The sequence below is a fragment of the Hirundo rustica genome, chromosome 1, assembly GCF_015227805.2.
Source record: "Hirundo rustica isolate bHirRus1 chromosome 1, bHirRus1.pri.v3, whole genome shotgun sequence".
Lineage (NCBI taxonomy): Eukaryota > Metazoa > Chordata > Aves > Passeriformes > Hirundinidae > Hirundo > Hirundo rustica.
The window spans coordinates 79,954,181-79,969,360 of NC_053450.1; the positions used below are offsets into that span (position 1 = coordinate 79,954,181).

At 32.6% G+C, this 15,180-nt stretch overlaps 1 protein-coding gene across 2 annotated transcripts in view; it reads right to left on the reverse strand.

Moving 5' to 3' along the window:
• CDH10 (cadherin 10) overlaps positions 1 to 15,180 on the reverse strand; it is a 96,099-nt gene that overhangs the window by 11,556 nt on the left and 69,363 nt on the right. For both annotated transcript variants that reach the window (XM_040068748.2, XM_040068741.1), the window contains exons 4-8: positions 12,667 to 12,786; positions 11,843 to 12,010; positions 6,335 to 6,522; positions 3,208 to 3,461; positions 1,405 to 1,541 (exon numbers count right to left, since the gene is read on the reverse strand). In XM_040068748.2, the coding sequence (XP_039924682.1) occupies positions 1,405 to 1,541; positions 3,208 to 3,461; positions 6,335 to 6,522; positions 11,843 to 12,010; positions 12,667 to 12,786 (867 nt within the window). The remainder of the gene's footprint in view (positions 1 to 1,404; positions 1,542 to 3,207; positions 3,462 to 6,334; positions 6,523 to 11,842; positions 12,011 to 12,666; positions 12,787 to 15,180) is intronic.

The following is a 15,180-nucleotide window of genomic DNA, read 5'->3' on the forward strand; positions in this document are numbered from 1 at the left end:
ACATTAATGGAATTAGATAAGTAACAACAGTAACAGATTGTTCCAAAATACTGATTTTCCTCCCTTTTTTTCTGCTTCAAATAAAACAAAAGACATTAGGAGCAGCTGGAATTACACTAGCTTGCTATCAGTAACACCTTTGCTAAAGAGCATGATGTGGATCTTTTTTGACATCCTGAATTGTTTAAATTTCCAGGTTTAGGACACTGTTTTTCATAGCCTTCTGCTATGTTTGTACTAACTTTCTAAATCAGTTCTAACTCTGCTTTCACATTCTGTCATACTTCACAGGCAACATCTTAAAATATTTAAAGATCTAAATCTAAATCTCCCTCTTCACATCTTTCTCCAAAATTAACATAACTCTGTGGAGAATGCTAGTTACTCCAGATATGTCCACCATGTAAATTTGCTCTGTTTCATGACAAGGAAATAAGTTTAGCACAAAGATCTAATCATACAAGGATGATAAGTTTCATCATTATATAAATCTGAAAATAATTTGTACAACATTGGACAGCACTCTAAATGGTTGCAAGCTCAGGACAAAGCATCACAAGGAAAGAAGAGTTTTTGGAAAAAAAAAAAAAGACAGTTTTTTTGTAGGTTTTGTTTGTTTGTTTGTTTGTTTTTTAAACACAGAATGTTTAACTGGAAGGACAGTGTTCCATTTAGTCCTCCGCAGTGTAGCTCCTGCCAGCTATGTTTCACTGCTAATCAGGTTTTTTTTCCTTTTTTTTTTTTTTTTTTTCCCTTCAACTGATACAGAATTAGCCCTAAAAAAAAATTAGTGACTTTGACAGGAAGTGATTCTTACTTGCTGATTTCAAAGATCAGACCTTTGTCCCTTAGAAAATTTTCTGTCCATTGGTTAAAGCTATTCTCAATAACATAGCGGATTTATCTACAGAGAGATGTTTTAAATAGTCCAAGAAAAGCTACAGCTTTGGGATCGAACTGAATTGTACTTGTAAGATATATTGATTTTAAAAGCTGTAGGTGTAGATGCCATAGGAAGAGATAATGAAAGTACTTCTAAGGAAATGAAGAAAATAATAGACGCAAAAACATAGATTACTATGCTAAACTTGGCTATTTTACTAGCAAAATCATGTTATTGTCCTCCAAGAAAAAGAATAAAAATAATTATTTCAGTCTTATTATTTAACTGGCTAACAATTCCAGAAGTAACTTGGACATTAAAGGTCAGTAATGGAGGTAGGTGAGGAAAAGAGCAATGAGGAGACACCTGCTGTTAGCTAACCCACAATTCACTTTTCCATACCATCTAGTAGAAAGGGACGTGGGAAAATAAAGGAGGGGTGTTTTTCATCATGAAGTTGCAGCTGTAACATTACAGGCTAAGGAAAACTGAAAGGAAAAATAAAAACCAAATTAGCTTACTAATCTCAGCTGCGATAACACTAAGATTGTGCCATTGGGATATCTCACGGTCAAGTGGCTTAGAAGTATAGATGGACCCATTTCCAGAATGAATGTTAAATATCCTGTCAAGGTCAGTGTGACGATCCAGAGAAAACCTAAATATGGTAATGAAATATAAAGTATCATCAAAATTATACAACATCAAAGAAGACATGTATTTCATAAGTCAGTACAGTTTTATGTTCTACATTACAAAGGATGGTTTTGTAAAGACATACATTTAGTTTCTATAAATACTTCTGAAAATTCTGAAGGTTTGCTCCATAGAATAAGGAATTAAAATTTGAATTTTGAAAATCTGATCCAATAGTGTAATATTTGATAACTGGAGCTTTTACAGGAATATAGAATTATTTTTAAAAATCAGAATTTCAATATATTAATTAAAGAATTAATTTAATCATGAAAGGAAAATGGTCTATGATATACTGTTTCTTCAGACTGAGATGGATAGTTAATTTACAAGTTGTTCAAAAGTATTGCTATAAGCTCAGCTTCTACTCTATAGGATGTATTAATTCACTAGAGATCAAGATTTAAAAAAACCCCCAAAACTGTATAAAAATAAATCCACATGCAGAACTCTCGCTTTCATGCATAGGCGTTAAAGAACCTTCTATATTTCTATAGTTCTTATACTTCTGGCAGGCAAGATGTCCACCACCACCACCACATATGGTGGTGTCAAACTAGTATCAGAAAATTTGTCTTTCCTCTTTTTTTTCATTATTATTTCACATTGCCTTCAAATTAGAATTGAACCTTTCATGTGGAATTAAATGTAGGATTTTGCCAAATACAGAATGATTATCAGAATATGTGTCAGAATTGGGCCAAATTTTTAAAATAATACACTTGTATAGTACAATATAAAAAAATGTTTATGTTTCTATGAAAATTTATGAATTATCTAAATTGTTCATCAAGTGCATCTGGTTTTACTTACAGTACTTTTAACTAAACTGAGCCAAATAAAAACATGCTGTTAGAAGACAATAATATCAGTACAGTTTTGGTGGCTGTTGTTTGCTCACACCATCACACACAATTGCAGTAAATATAAAAGAGATACAAATAAAACCCTAACAAACAAGTCAACACCAAAATGAATATAAAAACAATGACAAAAAGGGAAATTAGAACAGCCAATGAAAACTTCTGATGGTGCCATAAAGACTTACTCAAATGTTGGGTTTTTACTTCTAGCTTACTCTAACAACTCTGAACTAGAATTAAAAAAAACCCAAAAAAACCAAAAACAAAAACAAAACAAAACAAAACAAAAAAAAAAACCACGCACAAAAAACCCCACCTGCTAACCTGCTATTTTCTGGAGATTATTTATTTATTTATTTATTTATTGATATTGATATTGATATTGATATTATATTACTTGTAGGATAAGCATTTCACTTTCCTTCATACATGACACTAGTTTTATTGAAGACTAGAACTTGTTTCATCAGCACTCTAAAAGCTTTTCACAGTGTGAAGCAAGAATCAATTCTGATGGGCCTACTTGAAATCAAGTTTTCAATGAATTAAGGCACTGAAAAATATTTTGAGTGTCTCTTGTGTGCAAGTAAATTGCTGTTGCCTGACATGTTAGTAGGTTTACAGATAGCACCATTCTCAATTCTGTCTATCTCTGGAACACTAATAAGTAATAGAAAAAAACCTCTATGTGAAATTAATGTTGCATTACTATTTGTCTTGATTTCTTTAGCACATAATGTGTATACAGACACTGAAGTATATTACCTTATTGGACTTGAGGCAGAATCAGGATCCCGTGCCATTACTGTTCCTATTATTGTCCCCAACTCAATATCTTCATGTACCTCAAAAAGGTAAGAAGACCTGCTGAAAACAGGAGGTTCATCTACATCTTCTACAGAGATTTTCACAATAGTTGTGTCTTTGAAAGGCCCAAGGTAATAGAAACGGGGATCCACATGGGTATTTTCAGCTTCTACTTTCAAAGTATAAAGTCGTCTTGTCTCATAGTCCAGTGGCTAAAAATGAAAATTGTGATAAATTTTGTTAAATTAGATTTACATCTAATTTACATCTGACAGATGTTGGCCTATATACATAATGGAAACAGAAGAGGGCTCAAGCCTTACCAGATCCTGCCCTGCATTATGGGAACACCAACATAAACTTATATTTTCCCCACCACAGGAATCACTTTGTTTAATAAGAAATTACCATTGTTTTTAGAAGAAGTATCTTTCCCCAAACATTAATTAAATTATCTCAGCATGAATGACAAAAATATTTTCAGTGCAAGTAAACCAATTTTTCAGGGAATTTTGCAGCTGTTTCACACAAATATGGATTTGAAATCATCATATAACCATTTAAAATGCTTGAGATACTGACTGGAAATACAAACATTTCAGAAGAAGGTATTCAACACTAATATTTCTTAGGAAATTCTGTAAACTCCTAGATAATCAAAATGACCAGAGTATTCTTACTGTCAATCCTATATAGCTACCTTAAATATCAGGAATGTTTTAGGTCTTTTGAGGATGGTGTCTCTATATCTAGAGAAATAGTAGGGTTTAATCGTGTTCTTTTTCATTTAATTTAATGAATCCAACATCAGAGGGTTTTGGTTTTTTTTGAAAATATATTTGACATTTTTGTCAGCAGTTCTTTTTTAAAATGGAAGGAGGAACAGTTCACAGTTATAATTAGAAATCATTTTAGATTGAAAAGAATTCTATTCCCTCAATTTTTTCTTGCTGTCATAGATGAAAAATGTTAGCTAATTAATGTTTCTAAGGAAATGAGCAAGCTCAAAATCTACCTTTCTGACACAAAGAAGACTTCATTAACTCTCACGCATTCTCAGAAGGATATAGAACTGGTGATTTTCATTCATCAAAATGGGTGGTTGATGACTTATTTTTTTCTGCCTACCTGTTTTTAAATACTAATTAATGCTCACTAAAGATGCAGAAGTGACAGGTTAGATATTTAAATACACTATTCAAAAGCAGAAAGATGCAGTCCAGTGAAAGAGTGTTTTCCCACCGCCCCAGACTTGTTTCAAAAAACTAGTCAAAGCAGATGGGAGAGTATCTATGAATACAATTGAGAAATGCTACTATTTAACCTAGATCTGAGGCTACTGCTGTGTCTGTGAAGTGTATCGTTCAGATGTTAAGGGATGCTGGCTTCAATCCTAAAATCAAAGAAGACACGCTAGTCCTGATTTAGTCTAATTGACTTAATCTGGAAGAATGTGCACCATGAATATGTAAACTTGCTACTCTAATATTCACATCCAATTTGGACATCTTGTCCATCTACAGTGCAAAACATGGATATGAAACCTGTGGATTATACAGGCATTCCAGAACATCAACAGTAAGGAACAAAATTCTTGCCCAAATATATGAAATTGCAGAAAATCAATTATTTTGTCTGCGAGAAATTGTATAGAAAAAATTTGTACAGAGAATGTTCTTTTACAACACATAATACATTCAGACAATAACTTACAGGCTTTGTAAAGAAACACAAGCTATTTGTAGTTATTCACCACCGAAAACAAAAATTACAATCAAAATGGATTAATAATAATAAAAAAGAGACCATTTTAATGAATCAATGAACTTAGCATTCTCATCTCCTTCCTCGCTTGTTAGTGCTGTTGTCTATAGTATTGAATAAACTTATTCATGACTGAAAAAACATCCTGAAAAATGCAATTTCTGTCAGACTGTTAAGGACAAAATCAGGACATCTTATTCATTAGTATTTATTGACATTTTTTGGGCTGCTGTATTATAATTAAGTAAATTTCTTATGCTTGATTTAGCTACTAGACTTTTTTCTAAGACTCAATTGATTTAATATAATAGTTTATGTGAAAATCTGAAGCAAGCAAGAAAAGAGCATCTCAAGAGAAGCTTTCACTAACTAGGAAAAGGAAAAATATAAGACCTCCATCTTTGGGTTTTTCTTTCTTTTTTTTCCCAGATAAACAACTACACTCACTATGAACACAACAAAACAGATTAAAAAAGGACACTCTTTGCAAAACTTCTCTCTTCCTTGGTTGCCATTATCAAAAGATATGGAGGTATCTTTTATATAATTGTTTATTTCATTATTCTGTGTTTAAGGACATTTGTTTGGAAAGGTAATATAAACAGTGCTTTATGTTAAAAATGGTCCCTGAACTCTTTGGAGTTCACCTCAAAATCTCAAAGACGAGGACCAAGGGACTCCTGGAAGGGAAATTTTTGAGTAGTAGGAGAGTGGCATTTCTACTTGAGAGATCTTAGACTTAGAAGACAAGCATCTGAAACTGCTTTGACAATGCAAGACAGAGGACAGAACTAAATCTAGCTCTGGAACAGGAACACCTTCATTACATACACATTGCTCATGTGGCAGCCCTCTCATACACTGGAAACCGGAACAAAACCATATAGCTTGCAATTCACCTCTGGTCTGGGATACAGATCTCATCTCAATCAAGTAGATGAGAATCTCACAGGGAAGGAAAATCTGTGTCCCTCATAAGTGAGTGAGCTGCTGATTGCTTGCTGAAGAAAATAGGTTACAGAAATACCTAAGAAGTCTGCATGTGAAATCACCAAGATAATTAGTGCTAACCCACTCTGGCTGGTCCAGTTTTTCATACTTTGCTGGCAACAATGCTTTAAACCTATGCTGCATCTTAGATATGGTCATCATCTTTTATTTTCAGTTCGTCTTAAAAGGAAATGGTACCTTTAGGTCACACTGATGGGGGATGCTTGCAAATGTTAAGCAGTCAGCATGTGTTATCACATGTTGTAAGCAATGAACATTTGTAACATATCATTGACATCAAAATCATTTAGTGAATGCTGTTAATAGACACCTTTCGCACAGTGATGATGCCTTCCTGTGTGTCCTTCTGTGTCACAATATCAAACATATCGGTCCCATCGCCATCTATAATTCTGTACTCTACTTCTGCATTTTTTCCAGTGTCCGCATCAGTGGCTTTAACGCTGCCAATGGCTGTCCCAACTGGGGAGGACTCAGGAATGCGGAGATGGATGGTACCTGTCAAAGAGACAAAGAGCCATTCAGGACCCCCACAAGCATGAAGTAACATGCATGAAATAATACTTCATGAACAATAGCTGATAACATAATTTTGTGCATATTTTATTCTAGAGAACTTGCCATTTAATACCAAAATGATGGACAAAATACAAGGCAGAGAACTATCCAGAGGAAAGCTTTATCTAGGAGACTGAAAAGAAAATCGTAGAAGAAACATTCATAGAAAAGTAGGGTTGAGAAAGACCTTTATTCTATCTCAGAGGAGAATCAACTATATCTGCACTCTTCTTGCCTTTCTTTTCCTTGCAATTTTCTTGTCCTCATTTTTCTTTCATTCTTGAAATACCATCTGGAAAGACTGCTTTGTTTTCTTGCCAGGTTTCACTCTTCTTTTTACCCCTTAATATCTAATGGCAATCTTTGACATATATTTTATCATAGAAGAAATAACAAGAATTGAATTCTTTGATTTTGCTGGCCGATTCTATGCAACGGATTGATATTTCAGCTTTCAAAATTAGATAGTAAGATATCATATTAAATAAATTTGAGTAACATTAATGCAGGAGGAGGTGCTTTAAAAATCTACAAGCAGAGATTGTGCCTATACTTGTTAAAGTATATTTAACAAGTATAATTGTGCTTCTACTTGTTAAACCAGTTACTTCACCTTAAATAGGCTTATGAATATTGTAATTCTTGGTTTGTGCTACTTTTCTTATTTCAGTTATATCTCTTTATGGTAGTGTCATATAGCTGATAAAATGCATAGGAATAAAACTGTCATCATTCAGACATGCTGCAGTAAATTGAAATAAGTATCTTATCATTTATTTCAGCATTGCATCCTAGCCTTAGTGTGAAAACTGTAAATAAGGGTGCAGATATTTGATCCCATCTGTTGGAACATACTCTAGAAAAACACGTGGGGTACATAATGCTCTATGAAGAATTCTCAAAAAAATATTTTAAAATTAATGCATCTACAGTTGTCATTCCAAAGATGAAAGTGAATTCATCACATCTATCTTGGAAAACATTTTCATCTACTGTCTTGGTTAAGTTTTCCAGTATTTTCTGTTCTACTTAGAGGCTACCTAAGTTGAAGGAGTTAGAAGCAAGCTTAAAGTAATACAAAAGTGGAAATGGTTGAGGACATGAACCACAACAGTAAAAAGTTTAACATGCTACACAAAAAGCAACACATATATACATTGCCACAAATAATTAGTACAGAAAAGTCCATCAAGGGAGTATCAATTTTGTGCAATCAAGAAGAATCATGGGGAGAGATTGGCAAGGCTGTATGAGACAGTCACAACTAACATGATTTTATCATATCTCAGGAAGGCATGAGTCATTTGAGGATTACTGGTGTATTAAAACCAGCTACACAGTGACACTCACTACAAAAAAAAAAAAAATTCTGGGTCATTTGAGATTTTTTTTCTGCTTCTACAGCGTTATTTTTTCTGCTTCTATTACATTATTATGTTCCTATTTGACAAACTTGAAAAAAAAACCCCACAAAAATTAAAAAAAAAATAAATGCAATCACATTTCGTTTGCAATTAAATGTTGAATGAAAAATACTGAAATATTTAAATTTAATTTCTTCATATAATTTTACTTAAGCATATTTTAATATGAAACTTTCATATAGCAGCAGAATGAATTCTTTATGGCCATGTACACCCCACATTCTATTTTTATATGTTTACTTTTGCTCAATCACATTTTGGTGTTGCGTACTTTATCCTGTATTTTCTCTAACATTTTCATTACTTTTCTCTAATAGCTAAACCGGTATACTCCACTAGTAGACAATCTCTCTGTAATCACCAAATAATTAAAAAAAAAAAAAATAACCCTAGTTTAGTACTTAAGCAGTACTATAGGAGACCACAGTGAAAGACTGTTTTTTGTGGGGTGTTTTTTGTTGTTTTGTTTTGTTTTTGTTTTTGTTTTGTTTTGTGGGGGTTTTTTTGTTTTGTTTTGTTTTTTAATTTTCTTTTGTTTTGGGGGGGGTGGGGGTTTTTTTTTTTTTTTTGTGGGTTGTTTTTGTGTTTTGTTTTGTTTTGTTTTGTTTTTTTGTTTTTTGGTTTTTGGTTTTTGTTGTTTTTTTGTCCTCAATTAATGTTTCTATGTTATAATTATTTTTGTGGGGTGCCAACTACTCCCGACAATTTTTATCTTCAGCACTTAAAACTACATCCGTAAGCTATGCCTTGTGGACACTACTTTGACTCCCAGTGCAATACCCAAGTCATTAATTTAGTCTACAAAGTGGTAAGAGCTCATATCATGAATTGCTAATAAGGTAGTGGAAACAGAGAAGGAAAATAACCAAAAACTTATCATCTGAAAGATAATTTTTAATCCAACTTATCCATTTCTAGAAATGTCCACCATAGTATGAGACACTCAGTTTTATAATTTTTGCCACTGAAGCCATTTAATGCATTGAGCAAGTATGGGATGCAGTGCAGTATGGGATGCAGTGCAGCTTTAGACACTGTATCAGAATACTAAGTACACCAAAGCAGAATCATCCTTGCAAAACTCTGCTGTCAATCTTATTTCTCTCTTCTCAAGGAAAATAATTTACTCTTTGCATTTACTCCAGTGAATGATGTCCTTTCATTTGTCTGTCAGGAAAAGAAATGGGAGGATCAAGGAAAGGAATACTTTTCCATATACTAAGGAGAGCAGAAATCAGCTTGAGGATTGAAGTCTACACACTTGGGATTGTAAATACTTCAGTCAGTCATATAGAATGAAAAACCAATCTTATTTTTCCATTTACCCTTTTTCCCATTCGCTCTTGTATAGGCTTATAATGTAAAGATAAATATTATAACGTACTAGAGGCTACAGTCTCACAGGAGACATGGGCTGCCATAATTCAGGTGCACTGAGTTTCATTCAGACTCAGGCTTCTAAGTCCATAAATCGCATTTTCCATTTATCACTGATCAACACGATTTCCTTACTTCTGAGAACACTTGGAAATATTACAGCTGAAACAGAGATCCATTGTCTGATGTCTTTGAAGACCTTTCTGCAGCACCTTGAAATAATTTTCAATCTCATCACCACTGTTATCTATGTGGGTTTTAGTGTATTTTTAAGCAGTGAAAAATATTCTGAAGAATCCTTGCTTCATAACATATATATATATATATATATATATATATATATATATATATATAAAACATATATATATATTTTTATACATATATATATTTAAAATTTTTTAGAAAGTATGGTATCATACATTATGTTGAATTTTCCACAATTTTAATATGAGTTTCTTGTGGGAGACATTTAAGCTGATATTAAACATTTTATTGAAACATATAGCTGTAATATGCTGAGTCCTGTGGAAACATAATGGACATTCTAATACTTAGCCTGGTAATTTATAAATCTGATATGAATATTATTGTTTCATTAACCTAATACATACACATTCTTTTTTACTAATGGAATAAAATAAAAATAATTTAACTTAATCAGTTTCAATTCCAGCAGTCTCATTGAACTCTTTTAAAATAATGAATCATTATAATGCCTATTTCCATTTTGAGATTAAATATAATTTTTTAAACAGTCAATAGCTATTTTTACTTTCATATATCAAGTAAAATGTGTCATCTTTATAAATGTTTTAGTTTTCATCTCCAGTGAAACATTCATTTATATCTAACTAAGAAATTGGCAGAGAGAAAGTAGAGAGAAAACCCAAACAACAACAATAAATGCCCATGGGAGTAAAACTAAGTTTCTTTAAAGCAAATGACACATCTGATTTAAACTGACATTAAAGAAAAATGCAGAGATGCTACATCAAATCCTTCTCTCTCTCAAATATTTTGTTGTACTCTCAGATAAGCCATGTTAAAATGGTCTAGAAAGTTGATTACATAATTCTAACTTCTAATTTAACACACTATTTGAAAAACAACAAAAAAGAGAAAAAGAAAAGTATAAATATGCTGTTTTGAAGCTTCTATGGTGTCTTAAACTTTTTTTTTTTTTTTTCTTTTCTTTTCTTTTCTCCTGTAACGCTCTGAACATGACACCTCTTTGAACAGTCTTCTTCAGTGTGTCCAGAGAGGAGTAATACAGCATTCCTCTCCTACACAACAATGGAAATAACATAATCTTCCATAAACAAATGGAAACAACAAAAGTAACAAATAAAATATTTGTGGAAAAACTAAGAAAATAAAATGGTAAATTATCAAGAAATTCTGTTCAGAATATGACCTTTGTGGAAATGCACAAATTCTCCTTACTCAATGGTGCATGACTTTTTTACTTCAAGTGTGTATATGAAATGACACGCTGATAAACATCTTAGCTAAATGCATATATATTAACTGCAATATTAAATTGAACATAATTATGTACTTTAGTTGTGCCATAAGGAGCATAATTTGAAGCTGATTCTTTTATTTTGATCAAGAAGAGTGCATCAGTAACTACTGGATTGAGTAGAATTATGCAGAGTGTCTAAAATGTGTGGTGAGGATAACTCTAAATCCTCTACATATTAAGTAAATCTAAATCATCCTGCAAATATTGCAACTTCAATTTATGCAAACGGCCTCAAATGTATTTAAAATCCTTAACTGTTACAAATTCAATGTTACATAGTTTAATATTTCCATATTAGACAGAGACCAAGAACATTATTATATTTTGGGTTGAGGATACAAAGTCTTGACAGCTGTACTATGAAAAGTCAACAGAGCATTATAAAAACCTTCACTAAAGCTGTAAAAAAAGTAAAAAAAAAAAAAAAAAAAAAGTAATTTACTTTAATTTGGGATTTTTTCTATGTTGTTTTGTAGCTCTATAGCTGAAAAAATACAAATCAGTCTGATTACCTTTGATTAATTTTCTTTTCCACATTCTTCATGATTAAATATTTAAGCAGATACTTCAATTCAAAAATTTCTGGATATCTAGAATTACAACATTTAATTCTCCAATGGGAGAGCATGTAGGATTTAAACAATAGGTAAGGAAAACAAAAACATTGCTCTAATGCTCTTACAAGTCCACCTACAATTGCTCCCCACTTTACTGGGAAGAATTCCAGGTTTACAGCAGTTGTATTTGATCATGTAACTATATTCTAACAACAACAACAACAAAGCTGTAATATTTAATATACTGCTCTAATAATGATAATCAGCACATAAGCCTTTTGTTTATGTGTGCCCCATAATCTAGATTTACTCTAAATTAAACCAGATGGTGATTGCTTAACTCTTACAGCACAAGTCAACTATTAAATGCAGCTTACTCTGGGGGAAGCGAGGTGGATTGTCGTTGACATCAGTCAGTGTGATGTTCACAGTGGTGGTTCCTGATAATCCTCCCATCTGGCCTCCCATGTCCTTTGCCTGGATAACTACTTGGTACTGCTCCCTGTTTTCTCTGTTCATATTCGGCAATGCAGTCCTGATGATGCCTGAAAGAAATAAATCAGAAAACATAGTCACTAAAAATGTATTTGTTGCTTATGTGCAGCAATCTGCTGCATCTTTTTTTTATATTAGTCCTGAAATAAATCTCTAAATTATTAATTAAATGTTTCAAAGTACAATTTTCTGTCCTTAACTTTTATCATAGTCTTACAATTGGAGTAGTCTTTAGTACGGGCTATGTCTTGGTTGAATACTTGTTCTACATCACAGGTCCCTTTCCTGTTTCATGCTAAAAATTATTCAAGATACTTATGCACAAGGTTTAGGAGAAAGAACACATTTCATTAATCCAAGTAGAATCATTAGGAAAAAAAGAACAATATTTTCTGAGAAAAAAAACCCTTTTCTTGACTTTATCAGAAAAGTTGTTATTTAATCTTAAGCAATAAATAATACCACTGTAAAATTACTTATACTTCATCATTTCAGATGTCTTGGTTTTATATGCATTATATGTATCTATATGTATTCATATGTTTTTATATGTATTAAAAATGTTATAAATCATGAGAAAAAAGCAAGAAATGCTCTTTCATTTCAGTTAGTTTTTAATTAAAATTTTTAGGTGATCTAAGGTCTTTTAAATGGAAGAAAAAGTTTAAAGTTGATGGTAAATGAAGATAATGAAAATTTTCATAACCTGTTTCTGGTTCCACAGAGAAATATGGCTGTCCTTGGAGTATGCTGTAAATTATTCTGGCACTGTTTCCATATGAAGGGTCATCGGCATCAGTAGCTGTAACTTGGACCACAGAAGTACCTGAAACATCCAAAGCCAATGTTGCACATAGTTGCAGATGACACTACGTGAAGGTCTCAGAACATCAATTTGTATTCCAACAGACACCAAAGAAATTTTCAGCTAATATCGATTGGATTTTCCAAATATATTTGTGATATTACAGTCTGCATTAGGTACTTTCTTCTTTATTTCAGGCCTCCTTCTACATAAATTGAAAATAACCTTCCCTAATCCCACAAGTGTGATTAAGATTTAATTGGAAAATGTAAACAATAGCTATGTCTGAGCTGAATTTTTAACATTATCTAGGAAAAAAGATAAGGCCATTGGAACTTGTGAAACAGGCCATTGGAACTTTCGAAAAACAAGTCATCAATACGCCCCGCTTTCTAAGTGTTACTGTAGATAGATACTACCAGAAGAAACGTTGTCATACAAACTTTGAAATCTGATGATTATTTGGATTACAGAAAATTTTCTAGCCTTAATGACCTTCTCTAAATTTTAGCAAAATATATCAGTCCTTAAAAATATGAAATCTTTGTCATTACCACTGACAGTTTTTATTCAATCAAAATATTTTCTACATCCTGTTCAATTCTTCCATCACAGAAATAAAGTATCATCAAGGATCCCCCCCTACTGTTCATTCATAAAGTGCAGATACTATTTTAAGTATATAGGAAAGAACTGGGGAAAAAAAAAAAAAAAAAAAAAAAAAAAGGAAAAACAAACATCATGCGCACATGACTGGCTAGTGATGGGCTAATCTGAAGATCAGAAAACTTTAAAACTAGTTTGTCTTTTTATCCCAGTTCTTTCAAAATTATCTTCCCCACCAAATACTGCCATATATGGAAAAAAAAAAACCACCTGTAAATCCAAGACCGTTGGCACGATTATTTACTCCCTCACAGTCTGTCTACACTACATATTTATTCTAACATACATAGAAAAACAGATAAAAGTAAATGCTATTTTTCCATTTATTTGGGATTTCATGACATAATGACAAATCTGCTTTTTACAAGCAAATTGTTCAATCAAACGACCAGAAATCCAAAGGCATTGAAGATGATCAGTTGTGCCAGGGCTTAAGAACTACAGTATAGGGATCACTTAGTGATCATTACTTGGTCTAGGTCTTGCTCTGTCTTTTACATAGTCAGATGTCGTTTCTGATGTTTTTTGACCTTGAGAATTTTCAGCCTAATCTGAACTTTATAAGAGTGTATAAAGGAAACAGTGAAAACATACTGGAGAGATGGAGACAGACTTTTTACAAGGGCATGTAATGAAAGGACATTTCATTCCATGGGAGCAGCTTCCAACTGAAAGAGACCAGGTTTAGATTAGATATAAAGAAGAAATTCTTTACTGTGATGGTGGTGAGGCACTGGAACAGGTTTCCCAGAGAAGTTTCACATGTCCCATCCTTGGCAGTGTTCAAGGCCTGGGTTCTGAGCAAAGTGGTCAGTGGGTAGCACTCCTGCCACAGCATGGGGGTTGGAACTAGAAGATCTTTAAATAAAAATCAAACCATTCTACGAATAGTTCCAAATCAAACCATTCTATGAATCTATGAATATGGCAGCATCTATGTTATTAATAACACACCAGTGAATTCTGTTATTCTTTGCTTGCATAATTGCCTATTTTACTATACCATGAACTAGAATTCAACAGTGGTAAACCTGGCCCAGAAGCAGTCTTTTTCCAATTATTGTATTTCTCAGAAGGCATATTTTAATATAGCTTTAATTATAGTGTTTGACTCTCCTTAGGGTCTAGGACTGTAACAGTAATTAATATATTTGGCCCTTACTGATGTTTTCTGCAAGCATCTTCAAACAAAATACAAGTAATAATGACTTTGACCTCACAATTCATTTATGATGAAAACATATTAGATAAAAATCACTGGAAATAATTATCTAGGAAAAGGAATCCACAAAACATCCACTGTAGAGCTGGATACTAAACAGAATTTGTTTCCTTTACTCTCAGCTGAGTTATGTGATATTTAACTAGGGCAAGTACCCTCCATAGTAAATTATCCATACAAATAACAAGCTAAATTAATAGAAATTTTCTGTTCTTTCTAGTGGTAAAGATAGAAAGTAATGACACCTATTTTCCCTGGAAATAATGACATATTTTCCTCTGAAATAATCTCTTTCAAGCTGCAGAATATAGAAAAGAACTGAAAAGGGCTGCATGTTCAGAGAACTCAATGTAAGAAAGATCTTTGACTACACAGTAGTCCTGTAACTTAGAAAGCAATAAGTTGCAAACAAGCACAGGAGTGGATAATTTCAATTCTTTTAACATGTCCTTTTTAAGGAAAAATCATGTTTTGTCTTGGGGGAGGGTTTGCCTTTTTTTTTTTTTTTTTTTGTGGGGGGGAGGGTG